Source organism: Ursus americanus, chromosome 1, assembly GCF_024610735.1.
Source record: "Ursus americanus isolate L20-20 chromosome 1, mUrsAme1.1.p, whole genome shotgun sequence".
Lineage (NCBI taxonomy): Eukaryota > Metazoa > Chordata > Mammalia > Carnivora > Ursidae > Ursus > Ursus americanus.
Genome location: NC_142127.1, coordinates 2,890,222 through 2,911,038, shown reverse-complemented (window position 1 = coordinate 2,911,038; position 20,817 = coordinate 2,890,222). Strand labels below are relative to the sequence as shown.

At 50.2% G+C, this 20,817-nt stretch overlaps 1 protein-coding gene across 2 annotated transcripts in view; it reads left to right on the top strand.

Moving 5' to 3' along the window:
- MYO7B (myosin VIIB) overlaps nt 1–20,817 on the top strand; it is a 90,180-nt gene that overhangs the window by 33,928 nt on the left and 35,435 nt on the right. For both annotated transcript variants that reach the window (XM_087870466.1, XM_045777722.2), the window contains exons 10-19: nt 1,534–1,610; nt 2,804–2,923; nt 3,229–3,371; nt 5,454–5,664; nt 6,348–6,483; nt 11,161–11,324; nt 13,350–13,487; nt 15,455–15,607; nt 16,244–16,342; nt 18,166–18,260. In XM_087870466.1, the coding sequence (XP_087726592.1) occupies nt 1,534–1,610; nt 2,804–2,923; nt 3,229–3,371; nt 5,454–5,664; nt 6,348–6,483; nt 11,161–11,324; nt 13,350–13,487; nt 15,455–15,607; nt 16,244–16,342; nt 18,166–18,260 (1,336 nt within the window). The remainder of the gene's footprint in view (nt 1–1,533; nt 1,611–2,803; nt 2,924–3,228; nt 3,372–5,453; nt 5,665–6,347; nt 6,484–11,160; nt 11,325–13,349; nt 13,488–15,454; nt 15,608–16,243; nt 16,343–18,165; nt 18,261–20,817) is intronic.

Here is a 20,817-nt window from a genome sequence, read left to right as displayed (position 1 = left end):
TTTATTAGAGAGAGAGAGAGAGCACGAGCTGGGGGAGAGGGGGAAGGAGAAGCAGATTCCCCACTGAGCAGGGAGCCTGATGTGTGGCTGGATCCCAGGACCCTGAGATCATGATCTGAGCCAAAGGCAGATGCTTAACTGACTGAGCCACCTGGGTGCCCCAAACAGCCAGTTTTATACACATGGAGAGGAAATGTGTGAGTGGAGGAAAAGTCAGGACACAGCATGGAGACACAGAAGGGTGGAAAACATGTAAGAAAGAGTAGGAGATGTGGAGGACAAGTGAGAAGCAGTAGCATACCTTTAATTGACGTACTAAAGGAAAAAGACAAAGAATGGGGTAAAGGCAATATTGGAAGGAACTATGGCTGATTCTAGAATTCATGAAGGACACCAATTCACAGAGCAGTGAGGAAAGGACAGACTTTTCAGTAAACTGTTCCATGAACTTGGACCCCTCTCTCATACCACATAAGGAAATTTCCAGGCAAGTTGTCACTGTGCCTATATGATCTATCAACTGAACTGGACACTTCTGCTGGTGACAGGCGGGCGCCGGCATGCACACAGGGGCATCAGAACATGGAAGAGTATTACGAATGTGAGGTGGAGGTGAAACCAGGCACCAAAGGATGCAGATCTTGTAGATCAGACATTCAGTTAGATCACCCTTCACACAAAATTTAAAAACAGCTGAAATTAAATGCTGTTTCGGGAACAATATTTAGGTAGTAAAAGGATAGTGGAAAGCAAGGAAGTGGTTTCCATGAGTGGGGAGAAAGGCAGTGTTAGCAGGAAAGTCCATGAGGGCTTCAGGTGTTAGCCAGGCTCTGTAGCTTGGCTGTAGTGGTGGTTTCATGGTGTTAACTTAATCATTATTTATTATAACATGACTTTGGGTACTATATACTTTTTTATCTATATGCTTTATTTTACAATTTTTTCAAGTTTAAAAAAGAAAAAATGTGTATACAGAAACAATACTCTCCCTCTCCCCAGGCCTGGCAGCCCCCCTGAGTTGGAAGTGCCTGGAAGATGGGGACTGAGCTGGGGAGGGCAGTAGGGAGACTCTTGCAATAGGGCTGGGCCTGGCTTATAATTGTGCCCTGTTAATGTCCGCTTATGTGACTGACTGAAGGAATGAATGCCTAGGTTTCCATGGACAGCAGAGTGGATTGAAGGGGGCTGATGGCTCATCTTTTTCCTTAGTAGACCCCACCCTGCCCACACCAGCACCAGGCTTCTCCCTCCAAATAAGACTTCATTTCTTCAAACTTCCCTTTGCTGCAGGGCCATGATGTCACTGAACAGAGGGGGAAGCAGTCTGTTACATTCCTTCTCAGCTAAGGGGCTGGTAATCACCAGGGCCATTGTCTCCCAAGAGAAGGTCTGGGAGAGGCAGTGCCTTACACCCAGGGACAAGTGCCTGTTAACAGCTGGATCTGGGGCTGCACCAGGCTCAGGCCCTACTGGGGCCCCTGTCCCATCACTGTAGGCCACTTTGCCACTCAGGGTTTCTCCTTCTCTCCCCAGCTGCAGTCTTCGAGAACCTGGATTCCTCTGATGTGATGGATTCGCCTGCCTTTCCTACTGTGCTGAAGTTACTGGAGGTAGCCCAGCCATTGTGACTTCCAGCTTTCATTTCTGTGAGGGACCCCAGGGGCCTGGGCTCACAGCCCCCCAATCCCTGATTGTCATTAACCCTTCCCAGGCTCCCACTCCTGCCCCCCACCTCTCTCCCAGACTCTCAACCCAACCCCTGCAGCCATCTGGGCACTGCAGGCACTGGGGGTGGGAAGCAGTGTGAGCTAATCTTTAACAAAGCAGCGAAATAATCAGTCTGACTTTGACACACGTTTCTTCCCTTTTCCTGTGTCCCCCCCACCCCCACCCTGCCCTGCTCTTCAGTGGCCTTCACTCAGCATCCTCACTCCCCACGCCACCCAGTCCCCAAGCTCTCCCCACACGGCCACATAGCCCAGTGCCCTTACGCTGGACCCTACCTTACCTCCCTTCAACAAGCCCCCGCCTTCTCTGTGAGTTGTGCCATTCTGGGAAAGTGGAATGTGCTCATACAATTAGCCCTCCAGGTTATTACAGAGACCAAATGGAGCCTGGACTTGGAGGAAGAACGGCAGGCCCTGGGTGGAGAAATACCTTTGCCCTGGGAACATTATAAATATCACACCCCATTGACAGTTCTGGTGGGAAATGGATAGAATCAGAAGCAAACAAGCAGAGCAATCACATTTTGCTGCTAATGTTCTTTATTTGGTTCAGCGTTCTTTGCGTTCTTGCTGGCTCAGTGTTCCCTGCATGGTGAGAGGGACTGGCCCATCCAGAATCCTCTTGCGCCCTCAGGCCATCAGTCTCCAGGCAGGAGTGGCTTCGGATGGGGCATATCTGGATGCCAAAGGCCTGGCCTCAGAGCCCTCCCTGCTCATTGTTTTCCCAGGTCTGCTTTGGCACCAGCCCCTTCCCCAGCCCCCGGGGTTACCAGCACAGAGCTGGTAAACCAAGCAGCCAGCATGCCCAGGACCCATCCAGCTTGTGCATCCTTCCTGAACACTCTGACACCCTGATGCTTAGACTGATGCTGGGCCAGGACCTGCCCAGGACCCTGACTCTAGCCTCCATGTGGCCTGTCCCTGCCAGATGGCCCCATAGGCATCTCTCACCCTCAGGCCTTGGGCATATGGTGTTTGGTCACAAGAGAGAACAAGATGTGGCATAAGTAGGTCAAAGCCATGAAGCCAGGCCCTGCCCCATTAGCTGTGATGCCAGTTCCCATCCGCCTTTCCAGGTGGAGTACCAGGCACTCCGGGACTGTCTGATCAAGCATTCCATCATCATCCGAGGGGAGTTTGTCACCAGACCCCTAAACATCACCCAGGCTGCAGACCGGAGGGACGCCTTTGTCAAGGTACAGAGCTACGGGAGAAGAGGCCCACATGTCTCTGTTAAACACGGCTCCTCGCCCCACTGGTGGAGAGCAGGGAAGAGCAGAGATGGCTGGGCAAGTCCTGACTCTGCCAGTCACCTACCTGGTGACTGTGGGCCTCCTAGCCTCTTTGGGCTTCAGTTTCTTGCCTTTGAAATAGGGATAATGCTCTTCAGTAGGTCCGTGAGGTCCAGTGTGCATTCAGCCTTTGCAAGTGAACTTAGACATAAGGGGCAGCCTTCCTCTTATGTTTCAAAGCCCATGGGCTTTACCTCATGTCTCCTCAGGGCATCTATGGACACCTCTTCCTGTGGATTGTCAAGAAGATCAACACTGCAATTTTCACTCCACCTGGCCAGGACCCCAAAAATGTGCGAAGAGCCATTGGCCTCCTGGACATATTTGGCTTTGAAAATTTCCAGAACAATAGGTATGAAGATCTCAGTTCACCCGCTTTCAGAGAATGGGAGATCAGCTTAGCTCCTCTCTCACTGAGCAAGCTAGAGCAGGGACCCCTCCTACCCTCTCACAGATGCGAGTCTGCTCTGCAGGCCGGAATCTGTCGACAGTGAGATGGTCTGTGCATCTTCCCTGACGCCCCCCACACAGCTACAGAAGGCCATGTAGCTATAAGCATCCTCAAGCGTCAGGCTGAAACCCCAGCATTTGTCACCTCTCTTGAGCCATCTGCTCTCCTAATGAACTAAAGTGAATGATCACACGAGGCTGTGGTGAAAATGGAAATCAGCAGCATTGATTCAACTGCATCTTTAGATGAACTATCATACTAGGCAACAGGGGAACGTAGGGGATGTGTGAGCATCCCTGACTTTGGAGTTTGGCAAGGGTAAGGCAAGGCAGAACACCCCTGACCCTATGTCCCAGTGTCCCAACACCCCAGACTGGAGGCCCAAGAGCCAGGGGCAGGAAGCAGGTCAGAAAAGTGATGCGTAGCTGAGACTGGGATGAAGGCTGGGGAGGGGTTGGACAGGGGCTGAAGAGAGTCAGGCAGTGGAGCCAAATGAGGATAAGTGATGCCCTGGGGCATTATCAAGTGGCAGGCAGATGACAGATGAGGAAATGAGGACCTCGGGACAAGCAAGCAGGAGCACTCTGGGATTGCAGCCTTCCCAACCAGCTGGGAGGGCAGGGTGAAGGCCAGCTCACTGTGCACTGGGGGGATGGGCAGGGCTGGCAGAACTAAGCCCAATGCAAGGGCAGCTCTAAGGCACAGGAAACTCAAGGGTGATTCAGATCATTGGTTTCTGTCCCTAAGAGGGACAGTTGAGCAGACCAAGCACCTTGGACACCTTGGAGGTGGATGAATAATTGGTTGTGGGGGATCCAGTCATTTATATAGGGGCCCCTCCCTTGAAGGAGCCACAAGCTGGGTTTGCTACAGGGCTGTAGTCCCCTCCTGCAGGTGGCCACTGAGCACTCTCTAGGCAGCATGCTGGGAGTGGGGGACATGGTGGACCTGTCCGCTCACCTCTTGAGTTAACAAATGTTGAACATCCAGTCTCAGGTATGATAAGGATTTGCATAAATGGGCAACCCATCCTAAGGAAGAAAGGCCTAAGTGAGAGCCAAGGGTTGAACAAACTAGCCAGGTAATGAGGAAGGAGAGGAGGGTGGCAACAAACGTGTGACCACTCGAGGCAGAGAAGAAGTGGGTGCCTTCACAGTACCACGGGAAGGAGGCCATGGTGACCCAGGACACTCCCTGGGAGATGCAGGAAGGCTTTATACTATATTTCTGTCTGAGGGGATCTGAAAACAGCCAGAAACCTGGGAGGACTGGAAAAGGGGGGTGGGGGGGCAAGTGTGACCTACTCTCCAAAGAGCTCCCCCTAGTGGCGTGTGGAGATGGGGGGATGTAGGGAGAGCCAGCAGGAGGCCACCCCTGGGTTTCCCTGGGTGAATAAGGGGCCTTGCCACCGCTTCTGCCGTGGGAGGGGAAGGGAAGACACAGGTCAAGGTGCTGCGATGGAAAGAGCTGGGACCAGACTTTGGCAGCGGATTGGAACTGGGGAGGAGGCAGGGAGAGGTGTCAGGTGGGACTCCCTGGTTGGTGACTTGAGCCAGGGATGATGAGTAGAGGGATCATTTACAGAGGAGCGGTGCCCAGGAGGAAGAACAGCTGGAGAATGGGGTGAGAGTAAGGAGTATGTCTGACCGATGCAAAGGAGCCCAGCAGTCATTACCGTTCCCGGGTCTCCAGAAGCTCATCTCAGCACCAAGGCCTCTTGCCCCTAGGGCTGGGGCTGCTCCAGGACACCTGGTCCCCTAAGGATGGTCTCTTGATGACATTCTCTCAGTCTGTTTGCCACAGGCAGAAGGAGGTGATGGTGGCAGAGACAGAGAGAAGAGGGAGTACATGTGTATGGGGATGTGCGTCCGTGGGCATGCATGTGCGGCTGGATGCAAATAGCTAGTGGCTCGCGGTTCCTGCCAGTGGCAACAGGGACCGAGCTAACCTTGCCCCACCTCTGGGTGTTCATTCCCTCCACAGCTTTGAGCAGCTCTGCATCAACTTTGCCAATGAGCACCTGCAGCAGTTCTTCGTGCAGCACGTGTTCACCATGGAGCAGGAGGAGTACCTCTCAGAGAACATTGCCTGGGACTACATCCACTACAACGACAATCGGCCTACCCTGGACCTGCTGGCCCTCAAGCCCATGAGCATCATCTCCCTCCTGGATGAAGAGAGCCGCTTCCCAAAGGTAAACCCCCGAGCCCGCCGACCCTCAGGTCGAGGCCCCGTCTTGCCCTCAAGGTTGGGAAACTCCCCTGGGGTGGCCTGTGGCTCTCTGAAACCTCTGCCAGGCATTAGACCTGCCCCAGCCTAAGCAACCTTCTCGCCTGCAAGTCCACCTCCTACTGGAAGGCTCACTGACTCTACCCTCGTTCCCAGTCCCCCCAGCAGCATGACCTCACAGTCACTGATCATTTAGTCTAAGAAGTCACCCCAGGAGGGGCTTGCTAAGCACCCGTGGGCCAAGGGCTGCAAGAGTGCAAGAGATGGAAATGCTTGCCTGCTTGTCCTCAAGGAACTCTGTCTGTCCTTAGGGAGGTAGATTTTCAAAGCAGTCAGTAAGAGCTTGGAGTCCAAAGAGGGTGAAGGTCAGGGTCAGGGTACTTGGATAATTGTAGGGAAGGGTGGAGCAGGAAAGCTGTCAGTGGAGGTTGGCAGACCCAGTCTGTGCTCCCAGCTCAGTCCTCAATCACTGCGACCAGTCACCAATCCCTGGGCAGAAGTTTCCCATCTGTAGAAGGGTCCTCAGTCATTCTGAGCCCAGTTGCTTTGCCCCTGTGAGGGAGCCCCTGAGCCCTGTGGATGTGCCAGCTGACCTCCCCATAGCTGGACTCTGGGATGTCAGCCCATAGGGTGTCTGTGTTCTTCCAGGGGACAGATGCCACCATGCTGCAAAAACTGAACAACGTCCATGCCAACAATAAGGCCTACTTGCAGCCCAAGAACATCCATGATGCCAGATTTGGCATCACCCACTTTGCGGGCGAGGTGTACTACCAGACAGAAGGTAGGTGCAGCTCCTCTCTACTTCCCCTTCCTTCCAAATCTGGATCATTCTAGGAAGGCCATGGGAAGAAAGCTGAGAAAACAAGGTCGTTTTGCAGAGCAAGCAATGGGACAAAGGGAATGCAATGGACCACGCATGGTTTGTTTCATTTTTTAGTGATAGCTCTATTGAGATATAATTCACATACCATATAATTCACCCATTTTAACTGTACAACTCAGTGATCTTTAGTATATTCACAGAGTCGTGTAACCATTGCCATAAGTTTAGAACATTTTCATCACGCCAAAATGAAACTCCCATTAGCCATCAATCTGCATTTTCCCCAATCCTGGGCAACCGCTAATTTCTGTCCCTATGGATTTACCTATTCTGGACGTTTCATACAAGTGGAACCATGAGATGTGTGGTCTTTGTGACTGGCTTTTTTCACTTAGCATAATGTTTTTAAGGTTCGTCCATTCATAGCATGCATCAGGACTTCGTTTCTTTATATTGCAGTATGATCATATTCCACTGTGTGAATAAAGCACATTTATTTATCCCTTTATCACTTGATGGACATTTGGGCTGTTTCCACCTCTTGCCTATTATGCATAATGCCGCCATGAACACTCACCTGCCAGTTTTTATGTAAACGCATGTTTTCGCTTCTTTGTGGTATATACTCGGTCATATGGCAATTCTGCATTTAGCGTGAGTAACCACCCAACTGTTTTCTAAAGTGGCTGCACCATTTTCCCACCAGCAATGGATGAAAGCTCGAATTTTTCCACATACTCAGCAACACTTGCTATTGTCTGTCTGTCTTATTTTAGCCATCCCAGTGGGTTTGAGGTGGTATCTCAGTGTAATGTTGGTTTGTGTTTCCCTGATGCCTAATGATGTTGAGCATCTTTTCATGTGCTTCTTGCTCATTTGTGTATCATCTTTAGAGAAATGTCTGTTCAAACCCTTTGCCCATGTTTTAATTAGTTGTCTTTTTATTGTTGAGTTTTAAGAGTTCTTTATATATTCTGGATATAAGTACCTTATCAGGTATGTAATTTGCAAATATTTTCTCCCGCTCTCTGGGTCATCTTTTCACCTCTTTTTTTTTTTTTTAAGATTTTATTTATTTATTTGACAGAGATAGAGACAGCCAGCGAGAGAGGGAACACAAGCAGGGGGAGTGGGAGAGGAAAAAGCAGGCTCATAGCAGAGGAGCCTGATGTGGGGCTCGATCTCAGAACGCCGGGATCACGCCCTGAACCTAAGGCAGATGCTTAACCGCTATGCCACCCAGGCACCCCATCTTTTCACCTCTTGATAGTGTCTTTTGAAGCACAAAAGTTTTTCATTTTGATAAAGTCCAATTATCTATTTTTTCCTTTGTTGTTCATGCTTTTGGTATCATGACTAAGAAACCATTATCTGACCCAAGATTTACCTCTGTTTTCTTTCAAGAGTTTTTTAGTTTTAACTTTTCATCTAGGTATTTGATTCATTTTTAGTTAATTTTTATTTATGCTAAAATAGGCTCAGGCATAGTTTTGACTAGAGAAATAAAGGCCTGGGGTGGTTAAACCAATTGGTGTGCTTAGAAAAATGAGACATAGACAGTGTTTAGCTGTGGTCAGGACAATGAGTCGGGTAGCCATAGTGGCACTCTCTGTGGCTTGTATGGAGAAATGAGGAGGCGCTCTAGCCTGTTTAACTGAAAACTCAAAGTCAGGGATGATGATCCGTGCATACTTTTCAGTTGGAGAGACAAGGCAGTAGGAGGGGCTGACATTTTCACATAGAAGAGGTGAGGTCAGGGGATCATTTCTGTTGTGGAGTGAGAAGGTGGTGGCTCCTTCATAGTTCCCACCTGACCCTGGCTTTGGGGCTCTTCAGAAAGAGAGACACCAGAGCCAGTGGGACCTTCAGGGTCCCAGAACACAAGACACTGAGTCCATCCCAACCTCCATGGACAATTCAAGGCCAAGTTTTATTATTTGAAGTGACATGAAACTATTGTTGTGAATGCTAAAATTAAGACAGCTTCTTTGTAGACTTTCTGAATGGAAAATTCTATTACTGTTCATTAAAGCTGAGCCTGCTAATTTTTCTTTGGGTGCCATGCTGTGCTGATGAGCGAAGCCCCACTTACTCTGCCTACTGGGGGGTTGAGCTTGGGGTGCCTCAATGCACCCCTCCCTTTGAGAACACCCCAGGTTGGGGAGGCTCTGCCTAAGCCTGGAGAGGCACAGAGTGCCACCAAGTGTCTGCTCACCCTCCATCTGCAGAGGACAGCTTCCCCAGCATGTAGCTGGGAGAAGGGTTGATGTGCACAGCGCAGGCTCACTCTTGTCACCTCTAGCTCTGGGAGGCCTCGTGGTGCCCCTGGAGCTCCTGGTACAGTGTCTTCCCCTTCATGGGCACTGGGGGCAGAGGTGGGGAAAATCGGCTTCCTTCCACCCCGACTCAGTCTCCCTAATCCCACACCAGGCTGAGCAGGTTTGCACAGAGTGTCCCCCTAGAAGGTGGGATGACTTAAAGGGGTAGAGTGGGAGAGGAAATTCAGGGTTGTGCCCTTGCGGGACCATTCCTAGAAGTCCCGGGAGTGTAGCCCTACAGCGGGCCCCCAGTCCTCACCAGCCTGGCTTTGAGAAGCAGCTCTTCTTCATCCCCTTCTTGGTGATTCGGTGTCCCACTTTAGGGCAAGTCCATTCTTACACATGCCCAGAATCATGCCTGTGTTAGCAGCTGGCTAGGGCTGACATGCCAAAGCTCCCCAGGTGGGAACAGAGAGGCATTTTCTCATGGTTCTGGGTCCAAGATTAAGGTGTCAGTGTGGCTGGTCCCTTCTGATGTCTCTGGCATCTTTAGTGTCTCTGTGCATCTGTGTCCTGATCTCTTCTTATAGGACAACAGTCCTTCTTATAGGACTGGATTACGGCCACCCATGTAGCCTCATTTTAACTTAATCGCCTCCGTAAAGGGCCCATCTCCACATATAGTCACATTCTGAGTTACTGGGGGTTAGAACTTCAACGTATGGATTTGGGAGGGAAGCAACTCAGCCCATAACACTTCCCCTCCTCAATTTCTGGATTCTCAGTCTTCAGGCTGGAGGGGCCCCTGGCCCTAGCAGGACCTTCCAGGACCCCAGAGCAGGGCTGGTGGAGGGGCTAGGGGCTCCCAGGTCCTCAGGTCCTCCTTAGCGATCACAGACATGCATGGTTTCTAAACCTGTTCTGTTAGAGAGCACACACACGCTCACACACACATGCACACACACATTCACTCCCAAGACCTGTGCAGTTTAAACTCATAATGAGGAGGGATATGTGCCCTAAGGACCCCCTAATCAGCGAGACACCACTCTGTCCTTGAGCCAGTAAGACAAGTGGTGTGAATGCCTTTCCTCCTTTCATTTTGGGCTCCCAAGAAGAACAAAGTAGCTGCCACCCCTTGCTGGTTTCACAGGGGGTTGGAAGCAACACCCCACCTCCAACACACACACACACTGACTGGCTGGGGCTGTATGCCGATACTCCCAGAGTTGCCTCTGGGCTCAGGGGCATAGGCAAGAGTGGCCAGGCCCCCCTCTCCAGACTGCAAGCTCCCTGAACATTGCCAGGCTGCCAGATTTTCAGCACTTGTTGGGGGAGGGGGGGAGGCTTCCTCACTCTGTCCTTTTCCTTCTTCTCTTCTTAGTTCCTTTATATGAATAAGTAGTTGCCCGAATCAGACTTGCTCAAGGTCACCCAGAAATTTAGTGGGCCAGAGCCCTGATGAGAGCCCCCAGGCATCTCACTGCAGGGAAATCTAAACCCTACCGTGAAGGGAGGCACTGTGGCTGCTTGTTGGCTCTGGAGTGTACTTGGCAGTTCCGGAGATGGCTGGGGCTGGAGGTGTCAGGGATCTGAGTCACTCCTGTCCGTGGTGCACCCAGGGAGGGTTGTGGCTGGCAAAGCAGAGGGAAAGTCCTCAGACCACCCTCTGATGTGAGCAGTAGGGCCCATGAGAAAGGTCCCACAGAGGCCAGGGGAGCCCCAAGGAGGGCTCTGGGGAGCCTGTTGGAATAGACAATGCTTGAGGTGATCTTGAAGAATCAGCCAGAGCTGGTCCAGCTGGATAAGCAGGAAAGAGTGTCCAGCAGTGGCTGGTGGGGGCTGGAGGTGTGGGACAGCTGAGGCTTCTGGGGTGCTTTGGCGCCAGTCAAGTGCAGGGCCACGGGGGACCCAGGAGATGAGGAAGGAGATGAGGAAGGCGTGCTCTGGTGGCAGGAGGGCAGAGAAAGGATTCAGGCAGGGTGACACAGCAGTGTGGGGTTTCAAGACTCTCCCAGTCGCTGGGCCATGAGCCTGGAAGGGTGGGACAGACAGCAGAGGGGTGGGCTGTGATCAAAGAAGGAATGACAGTGGCTTCGAGAGGGGGTTGTGGTGGGGATGGCAGGTGTGGGGGTTGGAGGGTTTAGATGTAGGTGTGACATATCAGTGCTGGGAAGAACTAAGTGCAGGCCCAGGGGCAGGGAGCCCTGCTGGCCGGACAGGGAGGTCAAGGGAGAGGTGAGGAGGGCAGCTTCAGTGGGGGCTCCTCCGGGCATTCTGGGGTGATTGGAGTCCCCATCCTGTTGCCCTCCCCTTCCCCTGTGGGTCAGAAGGGATGGCTGAACTGGGCTTGCGGTGGCCTCTGCTTCCCTCACAGGCTTCCTGGAGAAAAATCGAGACGTGCTGAGCACAGATATCCTCACCCTGGTCTACTCCTCCAAAAACAAGTTCCTGAGGGAGATATTCAAGCTGGAATCCGCAGGGACCAAGCTGGGCCATGGTACCATCATCCGGGCAAAGGCAGGGAGCCAGCACTTCAAGGTGGGCTCCCATGGGCAGCCCTGTCAATGCCTCCTGGGTCTCTCAGCCCTTAGGGCCTCGGGGGTCAGACGTGCAAGCACAAGGAAGACCTAACACGTGGGGTTTTGGTTGTTTAGTCAGGGTCCAGAAGTAAGCAAAATAGGAGTGGGGTGCTGCTACTGCTGCGTGGGTGGTGGTAAGGGGACAGGTGCACGTGGATGTGCCTGCTTCTGTGTGTGTGCTGGTCTGGTGGGGGCACATCTGCTTTTGTTAATGTTATTTTTCTATATTGTTGTGTGTGTGGTGTGTGTGGTGTGTGTGGTATTTGGTGTGCACGAGGGGTGGGGTGTATGGGTATATTTTGTGTGATGTGTGTGGCGTGTGTGGTGTGTGTGAGGGGTGTACTACAGTACGTATGGTATGTATGTGTATGGTATGGGGTGTGGGGGGTGCATGCGGGATGTGTGACACGTATGTGTGGTATGGGTTTGTGGTGTGTGTATGTGTGTGCTATGGGGTGTGATGTGTGGTGTGTGTGGTACGGTATGTATGCTCTGTGTATGGTGTGTGTGTGTGTTATGATGTGTGTGGTATGTATGGGGGTGTGTATGCTATGGTATGTATGGTATGCATGTGTGATGTGTGTGGTATGTGTCTGGTATGTGTGTGTGTGCGGTACGGGGTGTGTGGTGTGTGGTGTGGCAGCAGAGAGCACTCCCTTCAGCAGGGCCTGGTCAGCATTAGAGCTGTCTGCTCCCATTTTAAAGATGGGGACACTGAAGTAAGGTGACCAGTCTAGGCCATTCAGGGCAGCCTAGCATTTCCTGGCAGGGTGAGGGTCTGCCCACATACTCCCTGTCATGCCTCCACCCCTCAGGAATGACTGATCCAGAAAACCCCTGAATCGTCTAATGAGGAGCTCCCCTACCCCGGGGCAGGGGAATGGGGCCTGCTAAATGGCTTGGGAAGCTGGGGTGTAGGCCGAGGAAACTGCCCTCTGTGCCATGCATTCAGCACTGGCCATGCTGAGGTGCCCTTGACCTTTCTTCATGTCCCACCTGACCTCTGCAGGAGGCCTCTCCTGAGACCTCAGTGCCCAGGACCCACCATGAGTAGGACCATGTGCAGAGCAGGCCCGGGGAGCCACCAAGGAGCCGTGAGACTGGGCAGGAATTGCCCGAGTCTGGAACCAGGTGGAGCCAGGCTGGACGCTCTGTATCACTGAGCCAGGCTAAACTCTCCACAGCTGAGGCCAGAGTATAGGCTTGTCCTGGCTCTGTGGGGCCCCCAGAGCATGTCCCAGGATTTTAGAGAACAGGATGACGGCAAGGGAAATGCACATTATTTTACAAACCAGGACAACAAGAAAATGCTGTCCATTGTTACTATAAGGTGCCAGTGATCGTGTCCTCTTCTCAGAAGTGTTAAGACTCATGTCACCAGTGGATGCAACTTGGCGGTACATACATTTGCTCGGGTACATTTGACTTGGGAAGGGTTTGATCAGGAAGCATCACCCAAGATCAGCATTGCACAAAACACACACTGAGCCGGCTGGGGGCTTGCGCTGGTTTCCTCTTGCATCCATAATTTCGTTACATCTATTATAAAACTATATACCTGTATTACAATGCTTACAATGTGCACTATAAAACACTTTTTAAAAACATACAAAACCAATACAAAAACTGAAAAGGAAGAAGGGTAGAGGTAAAAAGTGAATGTTGCCAGTTCTCACATCCTTTCCCACTCTGGTACATCATCTTGCACACCCGACCTGGGGGACCCCACCCCTAGACAGGATACCTTGCCCCATCTTACTCATCAGAACCTACATCAAAAACTAATGATGTACTGTATGGTGACTAACATAACACAATAAAAAAAATTTTTTTTTAAAGAACCTATGGTTGGTCAGTGGGTGAGGGGCTGCAAGAACGCAGCCCCGCCTATCTGTGGGACCTTGGCAGAAGCCCTCATCGGGGTCAGCTCTACCCCAGGCCAAGCTCCCCAGCCCCCCACTTGTGCCTCTGCTTCTGCCTGCAGTCCACAGACCCCAGCAAGCAGCCCTCCACGTTGGCAGGCCAGTTCAAGAAGTCCCTGGACCAGCTGATGAAAATCCTGACCGGCTGCCAGCCCTACTTCATCCGCTGCATCAAACCCAACGAGTACAAAAAGCCGCTGGTAATGAGGGCACGGGGATGGGGGGGCATCTGTTAGATGAGTCTGATGGCGTCCAGGGTCATGGCACTCCCTTCAGCAGGGCCTGGTCAGCATTAGAGCTGTCTGCTCCCATTTTAAAGATGGGGACACTGAAGTAAGGTGACCAGTCTAGGCCATTCAAAGATCAGTGACTGGCGGGGCTTTGGATAACCCAGAGCTCTGTTGTCTCATGCCTGCCATTCGCCAGCTGTGTGCACTAGGCCAGGTGCTTTACTTCTTTGAGCCTGTTTTCTCTTCTGTAAAGTCAGAATCGTGCCTGCCTGGGGGGGCAGCAAGGACTGCACGTGATGTTTTTGGCAAATCTGCATGTGTAAACCCCGCTCATCCTGATACTAGGATGTTAGAGGCTGGCTAGCTGCTGGTCACCAAGACCTGAGGCCAAGCAGCTCTTCGGAGGGTGGCTTTACCCACGTATATATGGTGTGGGGTGGGAGCCTGCTTCCTGCCCAGGAGTCCCAGATCCGTGGGCTTGGGGATCCCACCCAGAGGCTGAAATACAGGCCTCCCAAAACCTGGAGATGCCATCTCAAGGGAGATAAAATGACTCAAAAAATTTTATAAGGGGAAGAATTAATATTATATTAATTATATTTTTGTAATAGAATTAAATTATAGGAAATTGGGACTAGTCTAGGAAATTCAAAGTGTATCTTCCTTAGAGGCACAATACCTATATTTAGATAATGACTGTGCTCCCAGAAGCTCTGCCCACACCCACACCCCCCACTTGCGGAGCTGTGAGACAGGTGGGCGTGGCCTGAGGCTGATGTTCCTGTTTCTCCAGCACCCCTGGCTGGGATATCTCTCAGAGACAGTGGCTGCTATGTGGGGGGGCCAGACAGGCTAAGGGTTTAAACCTGGCTCAGCCACTTGGAGTGTGGCCCTGAGCCTCAGGCAACTGTCTTTTTTTTTTTTTTTTAAGATTTTATTTATTTATTTGACACAGAGAAAGGCAGTTAGAGAGGGAACACAAGCAGGGGGAGTGGGAGAAGGAGAAGCAGGCTTCCCGCTGAGCATGGAGCCCGATGCGGACAGATCTCAGAACGCTGGGATCGTAACCTGAGCCGACGCTTAACTACTGAGCCACCCAGGCGCCCCCAGGCAACTGTCTTCAAACTGGAGCTAAGTACTCCACCACGTATGGCCCGTTGTAAAGATTAAATGAGAAACGCTGAGCCCAATAAATGCTCAATAAATGGGAACCGATTAGTTACCGAAGACTAATTGCCATAAACAGTTGTTTCTTTGGCCGTCAGTGTTTCCAGGTGGGTAGCTGCCTGCTGGTGGGCTTGCCAGATTTGAGGGTGTGCCCCTAGTCCCCAGACATTCCTGGCTCAGAGGGTGAGGGGGGGTTCTATAGAGGCTAAGCTATGTAGAGTCTGGGGCCATGGCTGAGACCCCAGACCCCTGTGCCAAGTATCAGGCCCATAGTCCTCTCTGTTGGCCACATCCATCTTTGGGGGGAGGGGGAGAAACTAAGTTGGCTGAAATATTTTCCGACTGTAGGTAGGAAATGTATTTATTCATTCCACTAGACTGTGGAAGGCAGAATGGTGCCGGAAGGGCGCAGGGGCGCCCACCCCAACACAGGCAAGGCCAGGAGGAAACATTTTAACATGACACATGCAAATAACTTTTATATTCATAGTACTTTGCATATCCTGAGAATGAAGGAAGTATTCAGTGTTCTTGTGGATATCACAGTTTGTATATTGTCGACTTTTATCTCCTCGGAAACACTTTCGGGACTTTTCAGTGACTTCAGACCAAATACCTCTCTTCAAAAGAGACTTCTGGTCAAACCAAGCATTGTTGAGTTGGCTTGTATCGGGCATGGCCGCCTGGCTGGTGGTTGGGCGGGCTGCCCTCGCGGACGCGCCGACTGCGCGCAGCGGCTCAGGAAGCGGGCCTCCCACCTTTGCCCGCAGCTCTTCGACCGGGAGCTGTGCATCCGGCAGCTGCGCTACTCGGGCATGATGGAGACCGTGCACATCCGCAAGTCGGGCTTCCCCATCCGGTACACGTTCGAGGAGTTCTCGCAGAGGTTCGGCATGGTGCTGCCCAGCGCTGTGCGCTTGCAGGTGCCTGTGCCCTCCGCCTGAGCGCGCTGGCCCTAGAAGACAGTAGTGGTCACCCTCAGAACCCCTGCCACCTCCGGGTGCCCCAACCCCCAGTTCCAAGGGGGTCCTGTAGCTGCCCTCCTGACGCCGAGACTCCAAGCTTTGAAATGACCCTTCTCCAGCCCCATGTCTCGCTCCCTGGGTGCCCTAGAAGTGAGGGAGCCTCTAGAGGCTCACAGTGGGTCACACTCACTGGATGAGGCTAGTGGCTGCATATGTTGGTTCTAGGAGGTGTCTGCAGTTTAAAGCTCATACTTCCATGGTAGCATGCTGGGGAGGTGATGTGTGGCTGGATAGCTTTTTGGGGCAGGAGGTCCTTCCTGTCCTTCCTCAAACATCAGCCATCCTAAACTTTGGGCTGTCCGAGTACCCGACAGCCACACTAAGGCTTCAGGCCTGTGAAGCGCGGTGGCCTTGAGGTCCCAGGTCCCGGGTGCTCCCCTGGGCCCTATCCTTATTTGGAAGTGCCTGAGCCTGTGTCCTAGCCGAGTAACACTGATGGTGAAACCCAGGGGAGGAAGAAGGCTTGAATCCCAGAAAGCCTTTGAGAAGTGCTGCTCCAACTCCACCGAGCCACTCCTGTTTTCTCCTTGGCAGTTTCTAGACAAGGCTCGCCAGATGACTCTGCGCATAGCTGAAATGCGGCTGGGGACAGACAAAGAATGGAAAGTGGGAAAGACCAAAATTTTCCTGAAGGTGAGCTCCTGAATGTGCTGGTCCTCAGTCTCCTCCCTGGGGCTGGTCCCATGCCCACCAGGTGGCATCCCCTCACCCATCCTGAGCCAATGCCATGGGAGCCTGCTCCAGGTATGGCTCCCACTCTGAGGCACACCTGTTGTAGAAAGCCATGCTGCGAGGGGCAGGGAGGCAGGGGGAGTGTGGGGAGGGCTCAGCCCAGCCTGCAGAAGTCCAGGAAGTTTCTCAGAGCGGGGCATCTAAGGCAAGCCCTGAGGATAAGGAGGAGCTGCCCCAAGCCACCAGGCAGAAGCAAGAAGGAGCTCAGGGTAGGTTCCCACTGTCCCTGAGAATAGGTGTCCTCCTCTGTGCCAGGAGCCACAATCTGAAATCAGACCAGGGGAAGCTCCACATCTTCAGAGCCCTGGGGAGCTAGCTCTTCAGTGGAAGGAATCCGTTTGCTGATTCCCCCTCACCCCAGAAGAGCTTGTCCTTGGGCAGGCATGTGCAAGCAGCACCACCACCCACCTCCCACGTCCATCCCCCACAACTTACAGGGAGGCCCAAGGTCACACAGAAACAGCTTGTGGCTGACAGCCTCTAGCCCCTGAACCTGGCCTTTGGGCCCTCCAGGACCACAAGTTGAGTCAAGAGCTACTGAGGAGAGAACCTCCATGCCCCTAGACTTGTAAGCTGTGGGTGGGTGAGCAAAAAGAGAAAGAGGAGGGAGAAGAAGAGTGCCAGAAGCATGCTCTGCCAGTCCACCCAAGTCCCACCCCATCCCCATTGCCCCTTCCGAAGTCCTCCACTCCCTCTACTTCCACACAGAGTCTGCTGTCCCATCCTCATCTGTCCTGACTGACCCTCTAGTCAGTCCATTTGTTCATCTGTCCATGCATTAGCCTGGCCTGTGCTGGGGCTCTGGACTTAGACAAGAGAGAAAAGGCAGAAGGGCTCCAGATTCCATTAGAGAGGTGATTCTGGCAGAGGGCAGACATCGGGGAAGTCCCAGGGTGCTGTCCAGGAAGCTGGGATAGACGTTGAGGGCCACAGGGGTGGGGTGAGGTCAGTGTGGGCAGGTGGTCGAGGAGAGGAGGAGGAGGAGAGTGCCCATCCCTCCACTTTTTCCCCTCCCTGGCTGCTCCTTGAGGCCACTAGCAGAAGGCTGGTGTATTTCTGTGTCCCCAGTGCCCACCTGGGCACAGGAAGAGGCTCGGCGCTTGCTTGAGGCAAGACTGATTGAGGTGGGAGAGGCCACAAAGCCCCTGCCTCTCCTCACCACTCACCAAAGGACCAAGCTGCTTTCTGTTCAACAAAGATGGTCCTTGCCCTGCAGGGACTAGGATGGCAAGCCCAAGGGAACAGTGATCCAGGTGAAGCACAAAGGCAGGCCAGAGAAAGTCACAGCTCAGGGGCAAATAGGGCTCATCAACTCACTTTGAATCCTACTCAAAGGCTGGGGGAAACATGTTTCTATTGAAATAAGCATGAGTCTGTACTACAAGTTGGGTGACATTTCACATGAATTTTGGGAAATAAAACACAGCTTCAGAGAAACATTTTGCCCCTTCTTAAGTTCTCCAGAGCAGAAATAAAATTTGCCAGATTGAATGAAGAAGAAAGAACTAAAATGGGAAGTTCTTGGATTGCGAACTGGAAGTGTAGTTGCAGCTCCTGTCTCTGAGCCACATCGGGATCAATTTGAAGGCCCCTTCCCCTGCTTGCCCTTTTGGGAGCCCATATGGGAAAAGTCTGAAAGACCTTTCTGGAGATGGGGCCGGGACCCCAGGTGGGGTGTGGAGATGAGTGGTGGCAGCTACATGCTGGGATCTCCTCTGTTGCAGGATAACCAGGACACTCTGCTGGAGGTACAGAGGAGCCAGGCCCTGGACAAGGCAGCAGTCAACATCCAGAGAGTCCTGCGAGGCTACAAATGGAGGTGCTGGCCCTGCCCAAGCCCCTCCCAGCCCACATACCACATCTACTCAAGGGCTTATCTGCCATATGTATATATCCTCTTCAGTGAAACATCTGGTCTTGTTGTTTGCCCAGTTTCTGATTGGATTCTTTGTTGAGTTTTGAAAATTACTTATATATTCTAGATACTAGTCCTTTGTTGGATGTGTGGTTTGCAAATATCTCCTCACAGTCTATAGTTTTTCTTTAAGTCCTCTTAAGTCTTCATAGAGCAAAATTTTTCATTTTGACAGAGTCCAGTTTATCAAATTTCCCTTCCTGGCACATGCTTTTGGTGTTACATCTAAGATCTCTGCCTGAAGGTTTTCTCCAATCTTTTTTTCTAGAAGGTTCTATAGTTTTACAGTTTGCATTTAGGTCCATTCTCATTTTGAGTTAAATCTTGTATAGCGTGTGAGACTTAGGCTATGATTCTTTTTAAAATTTTTCCCCCGTAGATGTTGCTCCAGCATCATTCATTGAAAAGTCCATCCTTCTTTCAATGAATTGATTTTGCACCTGTGTTGAAAATCAGTTGGGCATATTTGCGGGTTTGTTTCTGCATTTTCTCTTCTGTTCCATTGATCCATGTGTCTGTTCCTCTGCCAGTGCCACGCTGTCTTGTTGGCTGTAGTTACATAATAAGTCTTGAAGTTGTGTAGACGGATTCCTCCTACCTTCTTCTTTTTCAAAATTGTTTTAGCTGTTCTGGGTCCTTTGCCTTTCCATATACATCTTAGAAAGACCTTATCCATATCTACAAAAAATTCTTGCTGGGATTTTGGTTAATTAATGTTATATATCAATTTGAGGAGAATTGGCATCTCTGTTAGGTTTTCTAATCCATGAATTCTGTTTATTTAGATTCTCTTTAATGTCTTTCACCAATGTTTTTTTAGTTTTTGGTATACATGTTCCATCCATGTTTTGTTAGGTTTATACCTAGATTGGGTTTTTCTTGAGAGATTATAAATAGTACTGTATTTTTAATTTTGGCATTGATGTGTTTATAGCTGGTCCAGAAATACTATTGATTTGTGTGTGTTGACTTTGTTTACTGCAACCTTGCTGAAGTCACTTACTTTTTATGGATTTCTTGAAATTTTCTATGTCGATAATTACATTATCTGCAAATAGGGACAGTCTTATTTCCTCCTTTCCAATTTTTATGTCTTTTATTTACTTTTCTTGCTTTATTGCACTGACCAGAACTTCCAGTATTATAAGAGTGGTAAGAGCAGACATCTTTGCTTTGTTTCGTATCTTAGGGGAAAGCACTCAATCTTTAACCGCCAAGTATAATGTTAGCTGTAGGTTTTTTGTAGATGTTCTTTATCAAATTAAGGAAGTTTCCTGTTTCTGGGAGTTTTTCTCAGAAATGGGTGTTGAATTTTGTCAAAAAATTTTTTGCATCAGTTGATATGATCATGTGATGTTTTTCTTGTTTAACCTTTTAATATGGTGGATTACATTGATCAATTTTTGAATCTTGAACCAGCTTTTCATCCCCGGAGTAAGCCCTACTTGGTCATAGTGTATAGTTCTTTTTATATATTGCTGAATGCTATTTGCTAATATTTTGTTATGAATTTTTACATCTTTATTTATGAGATCTATAGTTTTCTTTTTCTTCTTTTGTAATGCCTTTGGCTTTGGTATCAGAGAAACATTAGCTTCATAAAATCAATTAGGAAGTGTTTCCTCCTCTTCTATTTCCTGGAAGAGGTTGTGCAGGTTGTGCAGAATTCTTCTTTAAATGTTTGTTAGAATTCTCCAGTGGAACCATGGAAGCCTGGAGACTTCTTTCTGGGGAGTTTTTAATTGTAAATTCCTGAAAAGTTAAAGGACAATCAAAGTTTTTATTTCATATTGAGTGAGTTGTGGTAATTTGTGCTTTTTGAGAAATTGGTCCATTTCATCTAAGTTGTCAAATTTATATATGTGTAATTTGTAGTATTCCATTATTATCATTTTGATGTCTGCAGAATCTATGATGATAGCCCCTGTTTCATTCCTGATATTGACAATTTGTATATTTCTCTTTTCCTTGTTTTGCTAGAGGTTTGTCAATTTTATTGACCTTTTCAAAGAACCAGCTTTGATTTCATTGATTTTCTCTATTGCTTTTCTTTTTTTTTTTTTAAGATTTTATTTATTTATTTGACAGAGAGAGAGACAGCCAGTGAGAGAGGGAACACAAGCAGGGGGAGTGGGAGAGGAAGAAGCAGGCTTCCCAGCGGAGCAGGGAGCCCAAAGCGGGGCTTGATCCCAGGATCCTGGGATCACACCCTGAGCCACCCTCTATTGCTTTTCTTTCTTTATGTTTTCAATTACAATGATTTCTGCTCTTTGTATTATTTCTTTTCTTCTTCCAGCTTTGGGTGTATTTTGCTCTTATTTTTTTTTAGATTATTAGGTGGGAATTTAGATAATTGATTCAAAGCTTTTCCTCTCTTCTGATGTGAAATGCTACAAATCTCAGCACTGCTTTAGCTATGTCTCATACATTTTGATATGTTGTTCTTTCATTTTTATACAGT